Source organism: Mycothermus thermophilus, assembly GCF_041956435.1.
Source record: "Mycothermus thermophilus strain CBS 625.91 unplaced genomic scaffold VTJ04scaffold_3, whole genome shotgun sequence".
Lineage (NCBI taxonomy): Eukaryota > Fungi > Ascomycota > Sordariomycetes > Sordariales > Chaetomiaceae > Mycothermus > Mycothermus thermophilus.
This window is the reverse complement of record NW_027191429.1, coordinates 3110853-3130255: the sequence shown is the minus strand read 5'-3', so window position 1 is coordinate 3130255 and position 19403 is coordinate 3110853. Positions and strand designations below refer to the sequence as shown.

General features: G+C 56.2%; 9 protein-coding genes across 9 annotated transcripts; 7 read left to right on the top strand and 2 right to left on the bottom strand.

Moving 5' to 3' along the window:
• Window positions 1–235: 235 nt before the first annotated feature.
• VTJ04DRAFT_5292 (uncharacterized protein) lies at window positions 236–1349 on the top strand (the record flags this gene model as incomplete). Its single annotated transcript, XM_069363392.1, has 3 exons — window positions 236–315; window positions 369–626; window positions 695–1349. The coding sequence occupies 3 exons, from the start codon at window positions 236–238 to the stop codon at window positions 1347–1349; spliced, it is 993 nt and encodes a 330-aa protein (XP_069220243.1).
• A 1440-nt stretch (window positions 1350–2789) lies between these two features.
• VTJ04DRAFT_5291 (uncharacterized protein) lies at window positions 2790–4358 on the top strand (the record flags this gene model as incomplete). Its single annotated transcript, XM_069363391.1, has 1 exon — window positions 2790–4358. The coding sequence occupies one exon, from the start codon at window positions 2790–2792 to the stop codon at window positions 4356–4358; it is 1569 nt and encodes a 522-aa protein (XP_069220242.1).
• A 449-nt stretch (window positions 4359–4807) lies between these two features.
• VTJ04DRAFT_5290 (uncharacterized protein) lies at window positions 4808–5279 on the top strand (the record flags this gene model as incomplete). The annotated part of the gene is made up of 2 exons (XM_069363390.1): window positions 4808–4846; window positions 4965–5279. The coding sequence occupies 2 exons, from the start codon at window positions 4808–4810 to the stop codon at window positions 5277–5279; spliced, it is 354 nt and encodes a 117-aa protein (XP_069220241.1).
• Window positions 5280–5658: 379 nt separating this feature from the next.
• On the bottom strand, window positions 5659–6085 carry VTJ04DRAFT_5289 (uncharacterized protein; the record flags this gene model as incomplete). Its single annotated transcript, XM_069363388.1, has 3 exons — window positions 5659–5707; window positions 5785–5915; window positions 6038–6085. 3 exons carry the CDS (start codon window positions 6083–6085, stop codon window positions 5659–5661), a joined length of 228 nt encoding a protein of 75 aa, XP_069220240.1.
• A 597-nt stretch (window positions 6086–6682) lies between these two features.
• VTJ04DRAFT_5288 (uncharacterized protein) lies at window positions 6683–7607 on the top strand (the record flags this gene model as incomplete). Its single annotated transcript, XM_069363387.1, has 2 exons — window positions 6683–6864; window positions 6929–7607. The coding sequence occupies 2 exons, from the start codon at window positions 6683–6685 to the stop codon at window positions 7605–7607; spliced, it is 861 nt and encodes a 286-aa protein (XP_069220239.1).
• Window positions 7608–7900: 293 nt separating this feature from the next.
• On the bottom strand, window positions 7901–8902 carry VTJ04DRAFT_5287 (uncharacterized protein; the record flags this gene model as incomplete). Its single annotated transcript, XM_069363386.1, has 1 exon — window positions 7901–8902. One exon carries the CDS (start codon window positions 8900–8902, stop codon window positions 7901–7903), a length of 1002 nt encoding a protein of 333 aa, XP_069220238.1.
• A 491-nt stretch (window positions 8903–9393) lies between these two features.
• On the top strand, window positions 9394–12442 carry VTJ04DRAFT_5286 (uncharacterized protein; the record flags this gene model as incomplete). The annotated part of the gene is made up of 3 exons (XM_069363385.1): window positions 9394–11059; window positions 11119–11430; window positions 11487–12442. 3 exons carry the CDS (start codon window positions 9394–9396, stop codon window positions 12440–12442), a joined length of 2934 nt encoding a protein of 977 aa, XP_069220237.1.
• A 1535-nt stretch (window positions 12443–13977) lies between these two features.
• VTJ04DRAFT_5285 (uncharacterized protein) lies at window positions 13978–18875 on the top strand (the record flags this gene model as incomplete). The annotated part of the gene is made up of 7 exons (XM_069363384.1): window positions 13978–14432; window positions 15933–16379; window positions 16437–17323; window positions 17392–17763; window positions 17859–18041; window positions 18108–18312; window positions 18626–18875. 7 exons carry the CDS (start codon window positions 13978–13980, stop codon window positions 18873–18875), a joined length of 2799 nt encoding a protein of 932 aa, XP_069220236.1.
• Window positions 18876–18947: 72 nt separating this feature from the next.
• On the top strand, window positions 18948–19187 carry VTJ04DRAFT_5284 (uncharacterized protein; the record flags this gene model as incomplete). Its single annotated transcript, XM_069363383.1, has 1 exon — window positions 18948–19187. One exon carries the CDS (start codon window positions 18948–18950, stop codon window positions 19185–19187), a length of 240 nt encoding a protein of 79 aa, XP_069220235.1.
• Window positions 19188–19403: the final 216 nt, after the last annotated feature.

Sequence of the window (19403 nt, the reverse complement as noted above, 5' to 3'; positions counted from 1 at the left end):
CTCGCAGATCAAGAACGCCCGACACAACAACAACACTCCCAAGACAGCACCATCTCTCCATTAAAGCTGGCGACAACCCGGATCCATCCCATCACCGGGGCCAGCTTTCTCATCTTGTTGCCTGCGATGTGCACATGAAGACTGTCGGATTGACGCACCATTAATTACCTGCCTTTGATTGAGTCCTCGAATCCACCGCCTTCGCTGAACCCGGCGACACCGCTCTGTCGCAACCATGGACCTCTTCATCACCAACCTCGCCGACCGCTGCGAGGAGCTTCGCGATCTGAGCATCGCCAACCTCATCGTATCCATGTACGACCGACCATGACGGACTTTGCTGCTGTCCTGCTGACGCCGTCACACAGTTTCCTCGTCATTGGCATGCTCGTCAGCTACCTGCCCCAGCATGTCCGCATCATCAAGCGCGGCACCTCCGAGGGAATCTCGCCCTATTGGGTCCTCCTCGGCACCACCTCCGCCACCTCGGCCTTCGCAAACATCCTCCTGCTGCCCAAATCCCGCCAGGATGTGGCATGCTGCAAGGAACTCGACTCCTTCCATTGCATCGCGGGGCTGCTGGGTATTGCACAGCTCGGCGTGCAGTGGATTTGCTTCAGCTTTATGTGAGTGGGATGAAAGGAACTTTAAATGCATTATTGCGGCCATGATGACTAACCTGTCCCCCCAACAGCTTCGTTCTGTTCCTCGTCTTCTTCCGCTACGACACCGATGCCGTCGATCTCGAAGACCTGAACGCCGAGGAAGCCCCCCGGTGGCAGACCGCCCTGCTCGTCGCGTCCCTGACCCTGCTGCACGGCCTGGCAATCATCGTCATTACCGGCATCCTATCCACCGTGGCCAAGGACTACCTCCCCACCTGGGCCAACCTGCTGGGCGTCATGGCCGCCTTCCTCGCCGCCGTGCAGTACATCCCGCAGATCTGGACCACGTACCACCTCAAGCACGTCGGCAGTCTCAGCATTCCGATGATGTGCATTCAGACGCCGGGAGGGTACGTTTTCGCCGGCAGCTTGTTTGCCAGGCTCGGCTGGGCGGGGTGGAGTACTTGGGGAATTTTCCTCCTGACGGCCACCATGCAGGGAATCCTGCTGTGCTTGGCGATTTATTACGAGGTGCGGGCTCACAAGAGCCGCGAGGCTCGGGCCAAGTCGCCCGCGTCGGCCGCGGATTTGCAAGTGTACACGGATAACCCGTCGGATGTGCGGACGGATCTGCAGGCGGCCTTGGATCGGGAGGATGCCGAGTCGGTGGATGAGTCGGCTCCGCTGCTGAGACCCACCCGGACCGGAGAATCGGACCGGGCCTATCGGACAAACGAGGCCTAGGCATGTGTTAAACGCGTGATGTGATGTACATATGTACTGCAGGTACTTGTGGTTTTGATGACAGTTATTCTAGTTTTGGTTTTGAATACATATATTATGCCTATTTACCTGCACCCTCAAACCCCGACCTTGAAACCCATCAGGAATCCAAGTACCAGCTAATTATGAATACAGCAGCAAAGCCATTCCGAGTTCACGTGGCCGATGTGGCCGAGTTCCACGAGGGATTCATCTGATCTTTGTCAAACAGACCGACTAGAACACTAGGTACGGAGAAGTAGTCTGCGTAGAAGGAGGGGAAAATCTTGACGCTTGTCAGGACAGACCTAGTCCCTGTCTGCTCAGGGGCCAGGTCTGAGGAGATCTGATCATGAGCAGTTCGTCTGCAGGAGTGCATACAGCGCCAAGCAGTAGGGCAGCGATCAACATTCTTGCCGTGGATCCGACCAGGTGCAGCTGTGCACGGGCATCGGCATAATACCGTCTGGGTTGACACTGATGCCAAGTGCAATGCCGAGCTGGCATCTGACAGCGCGTCAACTGTCCACCGACACGTTCACGCGCTCTCGCAGTATCTGATCTGGCTCAGACGCACAATCTCATAATTCAGGACGGTGAACTATCAACAAGTTCCCGACACATCGGTTCCGTATCCAGATATGCCTCCTCCGGTTTCGTCCTTTTTAGGCAAAGTTTCGTCCGCCGGTGATTCGCGCTCCCCGCGCCGTCGAGCAACAATATCGACGATTAAACACCAAAACAAGGCTGAAGAATATTTTCCAAGCGAAAGACGACTTCGGAACTGTCGGGGACTTATAGTCAGAGAAAATATTCCGGTTGGCCTGGCGAAAGTCCTTTGGCGTTGGACGGGGGTCTTCGGTCCTGCTCGGAACGGATCCGACTCCGGATCGCTGACATGATCTTCAGATCTGGAACACGCTGAACTCCCGACTCTTATGCGGCTGACTTGCACGTAGACAATGACAAGACGAATTGCGTGCGTCTCTGTCATCCACCCAGGACGATCAAGAGATGAACGACAGGAATCCATTTGTCGTTTGCTTTCGGGAGGGGGTTGCGTTGCTCCTCAAACTGCCGCATCGCCCGGCTGCCCGCACTCGCCAGTCGATCAGGTCCGTCATGCGGCGATGATGCGCCGGCGATATGCGATGGATTACTCCCAACCCCTGGTGGAAGGATGTCAGATGGTAGGTCTTTTATATACTCGGCAAGCCAGCATATTCTCCGCGTCCTCGCCGGCGTTGCTTCGATGCTCCTTCTTGGGATCTGTCCTGTTTCTATGTACTATCACACGAGTGTTCTTCCAAAAATCATGTTTCTTCCCATATTATCCTGTCCATGAAGCATCGCCCTCACCAAAACGACATTCAATCCAATCAACCTACCTACCTCCTGCATAGTATCCAGATCCTCACAACAATGTCATCCCACGACGACGACCACCACCCTCCCCACCTCCTCCACGCCCGTCGGCCATCACCCTCCTCCTCCCACCACTTCCACCACCGCCGCCAACAACAAGCACAACGCCTCCCATGCCCGCGCGGCAACGGCACCACCATAGGCAGCGTCCAAGACTTCACCGTGCTCTGCAACACCTCTTTGGAGGGCCAAGTCCTAGCCGTCATGGACGCCTTCGACTTCCGCACCTGCGCCGACCTGTGCTCCTCGTTCCACCCCAAATGCGAGGGCATCACGTACCTGGGCTCTTCCTGCACGCTGCAATCCCGCCTACGGCCCTCCGACCGGCGCTTCTCGCTGCGCGGGGATTCCGCCATCGCCAACTTCCCGACGGCGAGCTCCAACTGCGCGAGCTTGGGCGGGACTCAGACGGTGGGGCAGCAGGTCGGGCAGGCGGTGACCTTCACGACCATGTGCGGGACGATTATCGCGGGCAATGATTTGGGGCAGAATTTTGCCCCGACGTTCCAGGATTGTTTGGGACAGTGCGCGTTTACGGAGGGGTGTAGGGCGGTCACGTTTGATCCCGGGTTGGAGTTGGGGTTTAGGAATTGTTATTTGAAGAGCGGTGCGGGGGATGGGTTGGCGGATGCGGCGCCGGATGGGAGGGTGGATTCGGCGGTGCTGGCTGGGGATGGGGGTGCTGCGCCGCCGGCGGAGGGAGGAGGAGGTCAACAAGGGGGAGGGGGAGTAGGGGTGAGCACGATCCCGCTTCCTAATGTGCCGACGCCGACGGGTGGTGGTGCCGGGGTGATCTTTACACCTCCAGCTCCAGAGACATCGCCGCTGGCATCCACGACGAGCACCGAGCAGGCCGCACCGGATGCTACCCCAACCCCGACCACCACCACTTCCTCCTCCAGTTCTTTGCTCCTCCCCGACACAACCGCCATCTCATCCTCGGACCCATCCCCATCTATCGGCAGCGACATTGACGACGGCTCCGCCGCCGCCTCCCCTTCCATGGCGTGGATCGCCGCCCCCGTCGTCGGCGGGGTTGCCGCGCTCGCGCTCATCGCTGTCTCCTTCATGATGCTCCGGCGCCGGCGCCGGGGTGGTCAGAGGAGGCGGCGCCCTGGGTCTTCAGACTCGAACAGAAGCAGTGAGAGTGGTGAGGGGTGGATGGGGATGTTGATGTCCTGGCTTCCATGGGGAAGATCAGAGGTTGACAACAGCGGGAGGATGATGGAGGAGAAGAGCATCTATGATAGGGAGAGGGCGGCGGGAGGGGGTAGTAGTAGCAGACGGATGACTGGGATAGGGAATTTCTCGGCCGTAGAGTCTTCTGGGTCAAAGAGGAGTAGTGTAGATGGTGGTGGTAGTGGTGGTGGGAGGAGAAATAGCGTGCGGAACAGTGTCGTTGGGTTGGTGACTGGACGACCGGCGGGGATGGAGAGGTTGGAGGACGTGCCTGAGGGAGAGGCTGAGGGGGGCAAGAAGGATGGGAGGAAGAGTGCAAAGGTGGCGGCGGCCTTGAGGGATAGTCTTAATGGGTTGGCGCAGAATAAATGGGAGGGGAATCCATAAGGGCCGGGGGGTCGGAGTTGGATGGAACATAGGAGTTGATGAGATACCACATATACCTAGTTTGAGTTGGGATAGGTTGAGTACATGGTTAATTCATGAAGGATGCTGGATTATTATTACCTCCACTTACCTCTATATCCGTCGTCATGTTGTGTCTTGGGATTGCTGTTCAGTCCGGCATATGTACTCGGTCCCAATGGGTTTACTCCCAACGAGTCCGCGACATTCCATTCCGTCGACAGCGCCGAGCTCACTTTGGGGCCCCGTCGTGGTTAAAATTGTCGAGCTTTACTCACAGACTGCGATCTTCCTCTCGACAAAAGTCTTCCAGTTCACATCTCTTTCCGACAACTTTGGCGGTTGTTTTCTTTCACCACCTCTTCCTCGAGATCACAGCCATTGGCGTCCAAATCCCTGTTAAAGCTGAACAAGAACAACCAAAGCTCACAATGGATGAACACGCGGACTACTCTCTGCCGCACACTCCGGTAAGCACATTATGGGCTCTCACTCTTGTATTTTCGCTTGAGAATTCGTCTCGTACATCCATGGCGACGCTGGACACCACTGACACAGTAGTCATTAACTCAATTAACTCAACTGTAGGAGCAAGCCCCTTCTCAGGAGGTTATTTCCATCGACAGCAGCCCCGAGCCAGAGAACGATAAGACCCCCGTGTCCCGTCGCGAGAAGAAAATCTGGATGCATTACAGGGCCATGGAGATCGAAATCCAAGCCATCAACCAGGCCATCGCCAAGATCAAAGCCGACCTGTCAGACGTCACAAAGGCAGTCAAAAACCTCTCGCACACGTTTGAGGTGGTCAAGCAGGTGTTTGGAGAGATGGCGGACATGGCCAAAAACCTCGAAACCGAAAATATGGAGCCTGAGATGGAGCCTGAGATGGAGACAGAGGTGTGAACAATGATGGAAGGAAGAGGGCAGTTCAGGAGAACATGGCGGAACCGGGAGAACGGGTTCAGAGAGGATGAGGGACAATGGACCGGAGTTGAGGTATTCTTTGAGGATGGGAAGAGAGGATAGCACAGGAGATAATCTCCAACACAAAATTGAACTCCAATGTTCACCAAATCAGACAACCATATAAGGTCTTCCTGGAGCCGGAGTGTGCCAGCAGACAACGGCTTGCTTGGAGCGTCCAACAAGCTTTAAAACGCAAAAGGCAATCCAACCTCGAATTGAACGCCTCTATAGATTCGTTGTACACAGGGACTGAACGTTCCCAATCCCAAGCGTTGTGACTCGTCCTCTTCCTCCTCCCACCAGACCCCCAAGGTTTTTAGTGACCTTTGCTCTTTTGTTCCTTCTCGGCCTCCTCCATAAACTTCCTACATTGGGTGTCAGTACATCCATTGGCCCAAGCTGCTTCAATTCGGCTGTGGAGGACAGGAGAGGGAGGACACACTTGATAAAGTCAGCCTCGTCCGGGCTCGAGGCATTGATCGGGGGAGTGGCGCCGGGTGTGGGCTTCGCCTTGCTGCCGCCGAGGCCGAGGTAAGCACCGCCGAAGAGGGCACCGAGGACGCCCATGGCCAGCTAGAAGGGGGTGGGAAAGAGTCAGTTTTGTGGTCCAATGGCTTCTTTATGGTCCAGTCATAGGCTTTGTGCATTTTCGGCGGGTGGGATGGCAGGGGTGTTGGTAGATCTGGGAGACTGACATAGTGGGAGGCGACCTGCTGGCCGGCGATCTTGTAGTACTGAACCATTTTGGCGGAGTGGGTGACGGCCTGAAGTCAAAGTTCCGGCGAAGTGGTGGTGGTGGTTGGATTGGCGGGGAGTTTGAGAGGTGCAGCAAGATTGGTGAAGCTCGAGGCCAAAAAGGTCGCAGAGGTTGCGATTCGGCTGGTCCCGCGCCGAAGTTTAGCCGATGAGGTCGCAGGAGGCAAAGTGGAGCCTGGATGACTTGCCAAGACGGCCGAACTTTGGGAGGACCGGGGGTCGAGCTACGTCACCGAGGGGCAGAAGAAGAAAAGAGGATCCGGCGGCGGATGGCAAGATTGGAGAGTCTAAAGATAGGGGATAGATTAGGTCGCGACGTACATCGTATCTCGCTGAGCGAGGGCAATTGAATCACTTAGAGTCCGTCTTCTCGTCTGGATTATCGTTCTCGGAGTCGCAGGCTCCTGTGACCACGCCCGTAATCTTCGACAGTGTTCCTTCTTCCCGCCCGTCCGAGAATACCCGGTCGTCACGTCCAGTCTCAAGCAGCGCATCTCACCTCGCAAAGGGCGACTGTTATTTTTTTTCCTAGAAAACAACACCCAGCTTCGGCCACCTAGATCGCCATCCATATTCGCGGAACCATGTGGCCTTTTAGGAGCAGCCCAGGCCCGGACAAACCTTCCGGCCCATCCAACGACAAGAAACCTGCCGAGCCAGGCCCCAGCAAACCTCCCCAAGATAACAAACTCCCGCCCGACCTCCGCAACCTCGTCGATAAGCAAGACAAGGAGGAAAACTTCTTTGACGAGCTCTACGAGGGCTAGTGCGTCTTCCCTCTCCCCCATCATTGTGTCCCAATCCCCTCTAACCAACCCTCATCCTCTAAGCGTCCCCCCTTCCACCGAATCCAACGTCCGCTACGCCGGCTACGCCGCCCGCTTTCGCACCATCCTCCTCTCTGCCCACCGCTACGTCGCCTACACCTCCGACATAGGCGAGTCCTTCCGCCCCGTCGCCCATCCCTGGCTGGTGCGCGGCGCTTACGGCGTCTCGTGGGCCTACATCCTCGGCGACGTCAGCTACGAAGGGTACAAGGCGTATCTGCACAACCAGCGCGTGCTGAACCCGCATTTGGAGCTGAATTCGCATCAGCAGCGGATCTTGGGGTTGGACGGCGATGGCGCGTCCTCCGCTCCGCCACCAAGGAAGGTCGACAAGATCCCCCCGCTGGAGGATTATCGCACCGTGATGGCGCAGAGGGCGATTTTCCAGAGCCTGGCGAGCATGGGCTTGCCGGCGTTTACCATTCACAGCATCGTCAAGTACAGCGGGCGGGCGATGAAGGATGTCAAGAGCGCCATGGTCAGGACGTGGGCGCCGATTGGGCTGGGCTTGTCGGTGGTGCCGTTCCTGCCAATGATTTTTGACAAGCCGGTCGAGAACGCGGTTGAGTGGGCCTTCCATAAGGGATTCGAGGCGTATGGTGGCCACGAGGCCGTGGGCGATGCGCCACTGATTGGGAGGGAGAGGCAGTTGAGTGAGAGGTATAAGGAGAAGAAAGAGTGAATAGTGAGAAGAATGAAGGCGTTTGGGATGGGTTTTGGTTTTGTCAAGGTTTGATACATGTATGTATGTACTGGATGAGCTAGCTGGCAATAGAAATGTGCCCCATTAATTACTGTGTACTACTAAGGTATGTGCCGATGATTGTGGTCAATCCAACTCGCTGACCCAGACCTCCTGGTATACAACATCAGACAAGAAGAAAGAACCCCGTCTAGCTGTCCCAAACGCCACGCCAGAATCCCAACCGCTAATATGCAGAAACATAAAACCCAGCCCAAATCCCAATCCGCCTTCTAAACCTCGATGAGATCAGGCGGCGGCCCAACTCCCCTGAGCAACACCACCGTGTTCCCGCTCTGCAACACATCCCCCACCGTCTCGTTGAACTCCAGCAACCTCCCACCTTCCACATGAAACACCCTCAACCTATCCTGCTCCGCGTCCGACTGATTGTTGAGATTCGGGATTTGCAGGCTCTTTGCTGCGGCATCAAGCAGCTTCCCAACCTTCCAATCGCGCGAGTAAAAGAACTCGCCCTTGGGAATCTTGGACTTCGTGCTCGCCGCCTCCGCCTCGACGTACAGATACACGCGCTTCTCGGGCGGCAGCTTGGCGTCGCCCTTGGCCGTCTTCTTGAGCGCATTGACCGCCACCATCTGCGCGGCTTTCGACTGGGGCTTCTTTGCGCTGCCGCTTCCCCCCAAACTCGCAGATGCCAACGAGTCCTTGGCTTTCTGCTTCTTAGCCAACCCCCACAACTTAAACCTCTCCAGCGCGCTCCTGGCCCCTTCGGCGGCCGCCGCGGCCGCCTCCGCCGCACTCGTCGCCCGCGCCCCGATCGGCGGCTTGTTGGCGCAGTCGTGGTCCTCGCGCAGCCGGTGCTTGAGGCAGTACGCGCGGTTGCAGTCGGCGCAGTGGACGCCCGGGTGGAGCGCGGTGCCGATGGTGGTCTTGCAGTCGTCGGCGGCGCAGGGGCGGGAGCGCGAGCCGGTGACGGGATCTTGCATGCGCCTGCCCGCGCCGGCGCCGAGGCGCGCGAGTTCCTGCTCACGCTTGCGCCGCGCCCAGGCGCCGGCCTGCGGGCACGCGTGGGAATCTTCGGTGCGGTGCTCGAGGCAGAAGGTTTTGTTGCAGGATTGGCATTTGAAGGGGAGGAAGTCGAGCTGGTTGCAGGGCGCGTATTGGCAGTGCGAGCCGACCAGGCTGGCGTCGGTGCCCCGGCTGTCGACGGCGGTGGTGGACATTTTGATGTACGAGGTTTCGTTGTTGTTGTTGTCGTCCGAAGGGGAGGCCATGGCTCTTTCGTTGTGGTGCCCCGACCTGAGGTCGAGGGGGGATTTGTAGGAAATGAGTGAGTGGGGAAGACACTAGGTAGCGCCTCGTTGCGTAAGCAAGCCCTGGAATGAATGACTGAGGCTGGCGAGGGTGCTGGCAAAATGAAGAAATGAGTGCAAACGTGGTGTTTGGGTGCCTGACGAGATTGCCCCTCGCGCTTGACTGGAACGATCTCGAACTGACTCCGACGGTTTGGCAAGCTCGGGTGGGGCCAAGGGGTGATCTACGGCTTGGCATATTGGCGTCTTGGCATTGCGGAGCCCCGCGCGGAGTTTCCGCTCGGAATTACGATATTACGTTACGGTACGGTAAGGCGTGTAATACGCGGTCCGCCCTCCATGACGCGGTTCCGGGACAGGGGACTCAACATCTGATGGCGACTTCTTCATGATTACTTGAACCAACACTCACAACAGAATGCTCTCCAACATCGCGCCCTCAATAGATCACCATGCCTCCCTTCGTTCCGCGCAAGCGAATCCGAGATGATGGAGACGAGGACCCGCAGACCCCAAACAAGAAACCATCCGGCCTCGTAGCACCCCCCCGAAAATCAACCCTCTTCGACGATCTCGACGCAAGCTCTACACCTCGCTCGTCCGCCAAGAATGGATCGTCCGTCCTGGAGATAGAGGATAGCCAGGACGATGACAGCTCTCTGACCTCTTTGTCGGACGCCGACTTCGAGGATGTGCCGGGCTCGAAGCAATCCAAGGCCCCTGAGCCAGAACAAGACGGCGACGAAGATGACGAAGACGAGGACATGGAATTCGAAGACGTGCCCACGTCTGCAGTCCCTTCCAACGTCCCGGTTCCCTCGGGCGATCTCGAATTGGTCTTGATCCCGGACACCCGCATCTCGCTGGTCAACGCCCTCGGCAAGAAGGGGCCCACCAAACGGGAGCGCCAGATCCGCATCTCGACGCATTGCATCCATGTCCAGCTGCTTCTCTGGCATAATGCCATCCGCAATGCCTGGCTGTGCGACCCGCTTGTTCAGGGGATCATGTTGTCGCACCTCCCTCCTAGGCTGTGGTCGGAGGTGGAGAGATGGAGGAAAGCCAGCGGTTTGGACGTCCCAGATACCGCGCAGGCAAGCACGTCCAAGCCGAGCTCCAAAGGAAAGGGAAAAGCCACTCGCGCATCAAGGGAGTGGAGCGAGGCGTCCCAGCGCTTGGAGGTCGGCGCCGTGGACATGAGCCATGGAGATCCCCTCTTCCGGCTGATGAAGTATCTCGCCGCGTGGTGGAAGCAGCGGTTCCGGGTGACTGCCCCCGGCCTTCGGAAGTGGGGATATATGACCCTGGAGCGGCTTGACCGGCTGACCAAGGCGTTCAAAAAGGAGGGCCATGATCAGGAGCGGTTCGGCGAGCGCATCCCGGACTTGGAGGCGTTCCGGCAGTGTGCCCTAGAATGCACCGGCAGCCGGGATGTTGGTGCCCAACTTTTTACCGCACTTCTGAGAGGGCTGGGGATCGAGGCTCGTTTGGTGGCAAACCTTCAGCCATTGGGGTTTGGATGGACGAAATTGGAGGAAGCGGACCCCGAGAAGGGGAGTGCGGGCAGTCAGGCTGTGCCTGAACAGTCAGAAGATGCTTCAAAGCAGAAACCGCAGAAGAAGCCATCCCAGACAAAATCTGCGAAGGCCCAGCCAAGTCGCCGGAGCGCGAGGACGCGGCAGCCGGTAGAGTCCGATGGCGAACTGGCAGCAGACGACAGCGACAGCGACGAGGATCTCGCAATCGAAGTCCCCCAGCCACCGCAAAAGCGGGGCAAAGTCTATGATGCTGACCTAGAGTTCCCCCACTACTGGACCGAGGTCCTATCGCCTGTGACCAAGAAGTACTTGGCGGTGGACGCGATTGTCAAGGGAGTGGTTGCGACGAACCGCGAACTGGTCGAGTCACTGGAACCCCGCGGAGCCAAGGCTGATCGGGCGAAGCAGGTCATGGCGTATGTCGTTGCACACTCCCAGGACGGGACGGCCAAGGATGTCACGGTTCGATATCTCAAGCGGCAGATGCTGCCTGGGAGGACGAAGGGGATGAGGATGCCGGTGGAGAAGATTCCGGTTTACGATCGCCATGGGAACGTCAAGAGACATGTCCAGCATGATTGTCAGTGCTCTGCCTTTGGTGGACCCCGGACGAGAATATGGAGCTAATCAGTTCGGTAGGGTTCAAAATGGTCATGAGGGGCTATAGCCGCGGCAGCAAAAAGTATCCCATCACCGAGGCAGATCAGCAGGAGGATTCCACGGACTTGAAGCCAGCGGTCATCGAAAGGAAAGAAGTCAAAGATGGAGAGGAGACACTCCAGTATTACAAGCAGTCCAAGGAATTTGTCCTCGTGCGCCACCTCAAGCGCGAGGAGGCGCTGCTCCCAGGAGCTAAGCCAGTCAAGATGTTCAAGCACAAGGGCAAGAACGGCGAGGAAGAGCCCGTTTACCTGCGGAAAGACGTTGTCCAGGTCAAGAGCGCCGAGACATGTAAGTCACAACGTTTTTCGACACTGCCATTTTAGCCCTTTCTGACATTCTCCAAGGGCACAAACAAGGCCGCGCCCCACTCCCCGGCGTGGAGCCGCTCAAACGCGTCCCCTACCGGGCCGCCACGACCAACCGCCGGCGCGAGATCGCCGAAGCCGAAGCCATCACGGGCGAGAAGGTCCTCCAAGGCCTCTACAGCTACGAGCAAACCGACTGGATCATCCCCCCGCCGATCCAGAACGGCATCATCCCCAAGAACGAATACGGCAACATCGACCTCTTCGTCGAAAGCATGTGCCCCAAGGGCGCAGTGCACGTACCCTACCGCGGGGCTTTGCGGGTGGCGAAACGGCTGGGGATCGACTATGCGGAGGCGGTGGTGGATTTTGAGTTTGGACACCGCATGGCGGTGCCGGTGATCCAGGGGGTGGTGATCGCCGAGGAGCACTACGAAAGGATGATGGAGGAGCTGGAGAAGGACGAGGCGGAGAGGCAGAGGAAGGAGGACGAGAAGAGGAGGAAGGTGGCGCTGGGGATGTGGAGGAAGTTTATCATGGGGTTGAGGATTGTGGAGAGGATAAGAGCGGAGTATGGGCAGGTTGGGGAGGATGTGGATGTGTTTGGAAAGGGGGCTGGAGGGTTGGGGAGGGAGGACGAAGAAGAGGAGGAGGATATGGCGGGCGGGTTTTTGCCGGAGGGTTGTGAGGAGGAGGAAGAAGCCGAGGAGCAATCTGCGCAGTTGAGGTCGGGTTTCTTTCCTGTGGTGGACGAGGAGGATGAGGATAGTGGCGAGGATGCGTTGGAGGTTGACCATGGCGATGAGCCGGAGGTTGATCGTGGAGCTGAGCCGCACGAGGCTGAGGTGGCTGAGGAGGAACCAGCGATTTCGGTTACGAGCGGCAGACCGAAACGGAAGGCAGCGGGGCAGGTCAAGCAGACGGCATCGAGGAGGGAGGAGGCAGAGACGGGCTCGAGCTTCGAGCTCGGAGGAGGACGAGGAGGAAGATTTTGAGGAGGATGACGGGTCTGAGTAGAGGCGACCAACAGCTGCCTGGATCGTCTAGAGGTTTGACAGGGTGTCATGGAACACCCTCTTGTGCTCAGACGATTATTACTCCCTTGCGCAGTTCCTGGACCTAAAGTGCAACAGCCTCGGTGGGATGTGGTATTTGTCCTGGGATTGTTTTTGCCACGTCATGGCTCTCATGGCTGGACCAGCACACAAAGAGCACGATCATTGACTTTTCTTGTGAAGTACGAAGACTGGTATCGTAAATGCATTCACCTAAGCTCAACATAGGTACGTAGGTAGGCGGTTCAAGCCTTTATGAGATGTGATGAGGCAACCCGGGAAACGCTCCTCGCATTCGGCTTGCAGCCTTCCGGTATCATTTGTGTACCTGTTGACTCTGCGTCGCCCAAGCCTGATTCCTATTCTGGAACATCACATGGGAGTCAGCCTCCTCGTCCTGCAGGACTGATTCTTCGGCCTACCAAGTGCGCGGTCCGAGGACAAGCCTCACGGCCGTTTCTCCCAATCCCGTCATCAATCATCGGGCGGACCATCTTGTCCCTCCCCCATCTCACTCTCTTTGGTTCGTTTCCCCCCCATCCATCCTATCTGTCCCCTCATCCTTTCCGCCTCCTCATTCACCCCTCTTCCCCCCGCCTCGTGGTCCGTGCAAGCTCGCCTCCAAACACATTGGCCAGTGGCGAAATACTATGCTTCTCATTCGTCTGGGCGGACGTTTTGTTGGTCTGGTCCGTCGAATCGATCGCCGGTGCAAACGGAGGCAGAGTGCAAAAGGACAAATGGTCAGGCCGGGGGAGGGAGAGGATCATTTTTAGTGTCTCCAAAAGCAACCCAACTTTAACATCTAGCGATAACATCTAAACTCAGGGGCATAACTTACTCCATACACTTCTTAACCATCTCAACGCCAAGCGCACGGTATTTACACCCAAACTGCAAGCTGAGAATTAATAAGGGACAAAGACTTGCAGGACAGAGTACCAAGCCCATGGCACAGGCACTCCACTAGGGTCAAAAAAAGCAAGGGAATCCGGCCAGGACAGCCCAGTCTCATTGCAAGAAGCCTTCCATTCATGGATGGAAGCTTGACCTCATTCAACTGAGCCTCGATCGATTCATAGCCGGATCTTCCCCTCGTTTTTCCACTTTGTTGGAGCCCTGTCTCTCCGCACACAATTGCTTGCACTCGACAATTGAACCCTTTAACCCACCATTTCCGAGACTGTCCGTGGAAGTCATAGAATTACCACCTCTTTCTTGATTCTCGACACCCTTTGGACTGGTGCGCCGAGGCCTCTGGGGCCTCTCAACCCCCTGATGCGGAGGTTCGGAGGGAAGGGTTTGCAAATCGGTTTTGAACAATCGACGACAGCAGGGGCAACGGCAACGTCAACAAGGACGTCATAGGTAACACTCACGGCATTCCGTTCCGCGAGATATACGGTTGTCCTATATCAACCGTCCTCCGCACCCTCTCAACTGGACGCAGTTCATTACCACAGCATACTCGCACCATGAACGGGGTCATCAACCCCCAATCAAACTCTCGTCCACCACCACTAGACGGGAGGATGAGTAGGGGAATAGTGCCGGACCGGAACAAGAACTACATTGTCATTGACGACGACGATGACGACGAGAACGACAACAACCCAGCACAGCTTGCACCGCCCTCAGTGCGGTGGCAAGGCCAATCCCCATTCTCCATTGCGTCATCACCACCCCTGATAATGTCGGGTGTTGCATCTCCTGCATCTCCCCTTCTGCGAGTTGCTACGCCAATGGAGGTGCCGATGCTTTTTGAAGACCAGGAGTATGAGCCGCTCGGCCTGGATCGGTATCAGGATGCCTGGGAGCGGTTTGAGTTGCTTGATGATGGTGAGCTGGGAGGGATAGGGGAAGGGAAGAGGCAGGGGAATGGGAAGGAGGTGGTGATGAATCCGTTTGAGGGGTTGGAGGAGATTGACTTGTAAGTGGCTTGTTTTCTTGTCTTGGTCTGTTATGTTCTGTTCCTGTGTGGGTTTTGTTTGAAGCCTCGATGGCCCCAGTGCCCGGGTCGAGTTGATCTGGGGGAAAGGAGGCTTGCGGGAGAGAGAGTTTGTATTTCTGGAAGGGAAGAGTTAAGTTCGTTGTCCCTGATTGTTTGTTTGGGGTTCTTGGTCCCGAGCGATAATGATCAATGCACAGCTCGGTTCGGGTCTGGTAGCCGGGGTCAGGAGGGTCCAAGTTCAAATGGACTTCGAGATTGAGGTGATGATGGACCGGGTGTTTTGGGGTCCAGAAGGTTGGAAGTGTGCATTTTCGTCTTGACCGAAAAATAAAACTCTCCAGACGAGAGAAGCCTCTTGTCTCGACAACACTGGGTCTAAGTGGACGGTGTGCAATCCCGAACCTTAGCAGCTTCCGCGACAGCATGCTCCTGCTGGTTCCTGCTGACTACCTCGACGCAACAAGGCGTGCTTGAACCATAGGAAGAGGGTTTGTTTATTCCCCTCCTCTTCTTTCCTTCTCACACCCAACCCACTCTCACTCGCACTTTCACTGAGAGACGCTGTGACTACCCCTCGCCGACGTTTTCGATGTGTTTTAACTCCTCTTCTTCTCTTCACACACCCTCAATCTCACGCTCACTCGCATTTACTTCATTCCCTTCAATTCCCCCCAACATCAACCTCTTCTGAGAGTCATCTCACTTGTCTCTCTGCCGTGCGTCCGTACCTGAACTGAGGTGGACCGAGAGGTTTGTTTACTACCCCATGCTCACTGCCTTTCTCCCTGGTTTCTTCTCCTTTTACCACGCGGCTCTCACTTTGTCGGATTTGGGGAAAGGTTTTCTTTATTGCCCCTCGCTCACGGACCCTGTTCTCATTCCTCCCTTCCTTCTTGCCCCCCATTCCCAGCCTCACATAGTCTTTCATCGTCACCCTTCGTTTCATTTTCCCCCGGGCTCTCATCCTCTCACTCCTTCCTTCACAGAAAACTTTTGTCTTTCTGCTAAACTTGCAAAAAGAATCGCTTGGACTAAGTCGATTTGGGTACTACCCTGAGATCAGTGCTCCTATTTCCCCCTCCTCCTACTTCCTTCAATCCCTCTTCTCACTCTCACACTCAGTCTTGCTGTCACTGGCATTTGGACCGACCAAGAGGGTCGGCTTTCTTTCCCACACTTACGCATCCTCTTCTTGATCTTTCTTCTCATTCCATCCCTGTCTCGCTCTCTTATTTTCCTCTTCCATCTCTCTCTTTCTCCCTCCCCCTTCCCCCCCCTCTCTCTCTTGCTTACTTGGACCAACAGGGTGTGTGCTTCTGCCCAGCGTTCACTCTTCTTCCTCTCCTTCTCATTCTCACATTCACTCTCGTTTTTCTTCCATTTCCTCACAGAGTGACTTGAGAATTACTTGGCTGTTCTCTCTCTCACACACACACTCTCTCTCATTTCGATTCCAATGCTAACCCGACCACCATTCAGGACCAGAGACGATGAGGAAGCCATCATCGAGGCCCTTAGGACGGAGAATGCCGCCGACTACCTGAAGGATCGCCAAACCGAACAAGTCGTGGACAATATTCAAGACAACACAATGGACGGTGCCGCGGAAAATCAGCACGATCGGCAGCGGATTGAGTGCGAATCAGCTGTTCGAGCCGTCTTTCCCGACATCTGTCCTGACTTTTTACGGACCAAGGTCGATGAACATGAGTGCAACTCGGAGGTCATCGTCGCGAGCATCGTGGACGAAATGGACAACGGCCGCCCGTATCCGAAGCGCAAGCTGCTGAAGAGGAAGCGCGAGATTGAAGTCGACAACAACTCACCAGATCAGGTTGAGGCGGAAGCTAAACGCAGCAAATGGGTGAGCCTAGGCGGGAATTTCAAAAACGACGTCTCCTATTCCAGGCGATATGTGAAGGAAGCGTGAGTGTTGTTGGTCATTTATTACCGCACAGCTACATGTTGTTGACATCTGAACAGCAAGAATCTCTTCCGGGGAGAGTTCCCCCACCTCTACGTGGATGATATCATGGACACCCTAGCGAAGAATAATAACCGGGTTTTTGAGACCTACCTGGCGCTGGACAAGATCGCCCAGGATCCCAAATCTGCCGGCGTACGAACCAAGACTACGCCTGACTACCAGGGCATTTCCCTTGCTAGGCAAGCCCGAGAAAACGTCAAGGAAATAGACCCTGCTGGACAGGCTGAACCTGATGATGTGCCAGCGGTTGTCCACGTTGTGAGGGCCATGGACCTAGCCCGCCGCGTGTGCCAGGCCAAGAAGGACGCAGAGATGGCCAAGAAGCAGGCCGAAGAGGCAGAGAAGGAAAACTTTGAGCGCGCCAGAGCTGAAGGTGCCATTGCAGAGTGCGGCTGCTGCTTCGAGGAGTTTCCATACAACCGTATGGTCTATTGCGACTCGGACGCTCTGCATCGTTTCTGCATTGGATGCGCCAAACGTATGGCCCAACATGCCATCGGCTCCTCCCAATATATCCTCACATGCATGTCCATGGACGGCTGCAAGGCCGGCTTCTCTATAGACCAGCGCCGGCTCTTCCTCGACGAACACATGACCAAAGCCCTCGACAAGATCGAGCAGGAACACAACCTCCGCATGGCAGGCATAGAGAACCTGGTCTCATGCCCCTTCTGCGACTTTGCCGCCGAGTACCCACCCGTCGAAGAGAACAGGGAGTTCAAGTGCGAGAACCCCGACTGCGGCATTATCAGCTGCCGTCTGTGTCGCGAGGAGACGCATATTCCCAAGACGTGCGAGGAAAACAGACAGGAGAAGAACATATCGGCCCGCCATGAGCTTGAGGAGGCCATGTCGGCTGCCCTGATTCGGAAGTGCAATAAGTGTGAGTATCAGCTTTGCAATTTGGGAATATGTTTCTTGTTCTTTGCGTGCTGACAGTTATGATCACAGGTGGCACCCCCTTCATCAAGGAAAACGGCTGCAACAAGATGAGGTGCACGCGTCCCGGGTGCGGCAACATCCAATGTTATGTCTGCTCTAAGTCCCCGATTGACTACAACCACTTTGACGATCCCCACCGGGGTGGCAAGCGTGGGAACTGCCCACTGTTTGAGGACCAAGAGCAGCGTCATCGTGAGGACGTCCGCCGGGCTGAGGAGGAAGCTCGCAAGAAGATTGTCGAGAGCAATCCCGATATTGACCCCGAGGCGCTCAAGATTGAGGTCTCGAAGAAAGTCAAGATGGACGAGCAGAGCCGTCGGCGTAACGAACCCCATCGGGACCTTAACCAAAGAAGGAGGGGCATTATTAATAGGATCCAAGGTATGTAGGCTCTGGGTAGACGCGGCATCCTTTGGTGTCTGTGGATAGTCTTTCTTCTTGCAGTTTTTGACATCTGACTTTGTTTTCTTCAAAAGAAATCCGTCGTGCCATGGCGCGGGAGGGGCCCATCCCGCCACACCCCCCGGCGCAGCCCGCCGCCGCCAACCCGCCCCTGATGAGGCAACGGGAGCCCCAGGCGCCGGGCCAGCCATTTGGGCAACAGGCCGGCGTCGGACAGCAAGCCGGCATCGAACAACAGGCTGGCGTCGGGGAACCAGGTAGGCCTCACCTGAAATACTCTCGAGAAAGTTCTATGTCCCATTGCTAATCATGCTTCTTTCAAGCGGGCAATCTATTCCTGTCGGCTGCCGATCCGAACCAGCAACAAGGCCAACCGCCCTTGGCTAATGCTCACCATTTCTTGGGCGTTTTTCCCAATCAGGCCGCCTTTGCTGGTGTGCAGATGTTCGTGCCTGGACCTGCTCCTGCGGACCCTCAGGTTTTCGCTCAGCCATTCGTTCCGGTTGCGGACCCCAATGTCGTTGCGGGGTACGTTTTGTTTTATTGTTCTCCTTGTGTTTCCCCCCTTTATTTACTTGGCTTCTTCCTCCCCTCTCTACGAGTCTCCTCGGGATTGTGTTTGTGTCTTTATGATCCCCCACCCCGACTGGTCCCGGGTTGTCGTTGAAGGGTTGTCGGTCAATTCACTAGGGCAGCAGCAGCAAGTGCGGCAGGTGCGGTATCATCATCCAAAGGCATCAACAGCAACAACATCAGCAGCAAGTGCAGCACCACCATAGACAACATTCACCGCCAAGATCATCAGCAGAGAAACCAGGATGATGATGATAACAAGGTCCAGAAGACGCTACCTCTTCCCAGTGCCTCAGCCAGGGCCGATCTCGTTCTTTCGCAACGGCCTTGACAACAACATGAACAATGGAAACGGAAATGGAAACGGAGACAACAATAACAACAATAACAACAACCCTCCGGCTCCATCATCCCCTCTGCCGCCACGGGCGATGATGCCCCATTTGCCGCGCCCACCGCTCCCGCTACCCCAGCGCCGTCGAACCTTCAACAACCTCAACCCGGTCTATTTCATCTGACAATGAAATAGTTCAATGATGCAGTATTGACCCAGGGTTTGGACATATTGGCTAACGACGGTTTATTCACCTATGAGTAGGCACTACTTGGCCAACTTCTGGGCCAGCCCTTGGGCAGACATTTCCCAGCTGCAGCCACAGCAGTATCAGCCGCCCGTGTGGCTGGGGTTACGTCCCCTCGAGCACCCCACGCCGCGCTCAGAAAGGGCCTCGCAGCCGGGTGGGCCTGAGATGTTTCCGGGGGTGCTGGAAGTGCTGAAGCAGCCGTTTTTAGCGCAGCCCGGGCAGCAGCAACAGCCGGAGCAGCAGTGACAGCAGTAGGGGAGGATGATGGAGAGGGATTTGTGGGGGTGTTGAGGGATGGGTTTGGGTGTGGTTTGGGTTTGTAAGGTGTTTTCTTTCTTTTCCCATATTTTTGTTTGTTGTTTTGTATTTCTGTCTTTTTCTTCTTTTTCTGTCTTCTGTTTCTTGCTTGTAAAACATGCGGAAGAGGGGTGTTTGGGGGGGGGGGGGGGTGGGGGGGGGGTT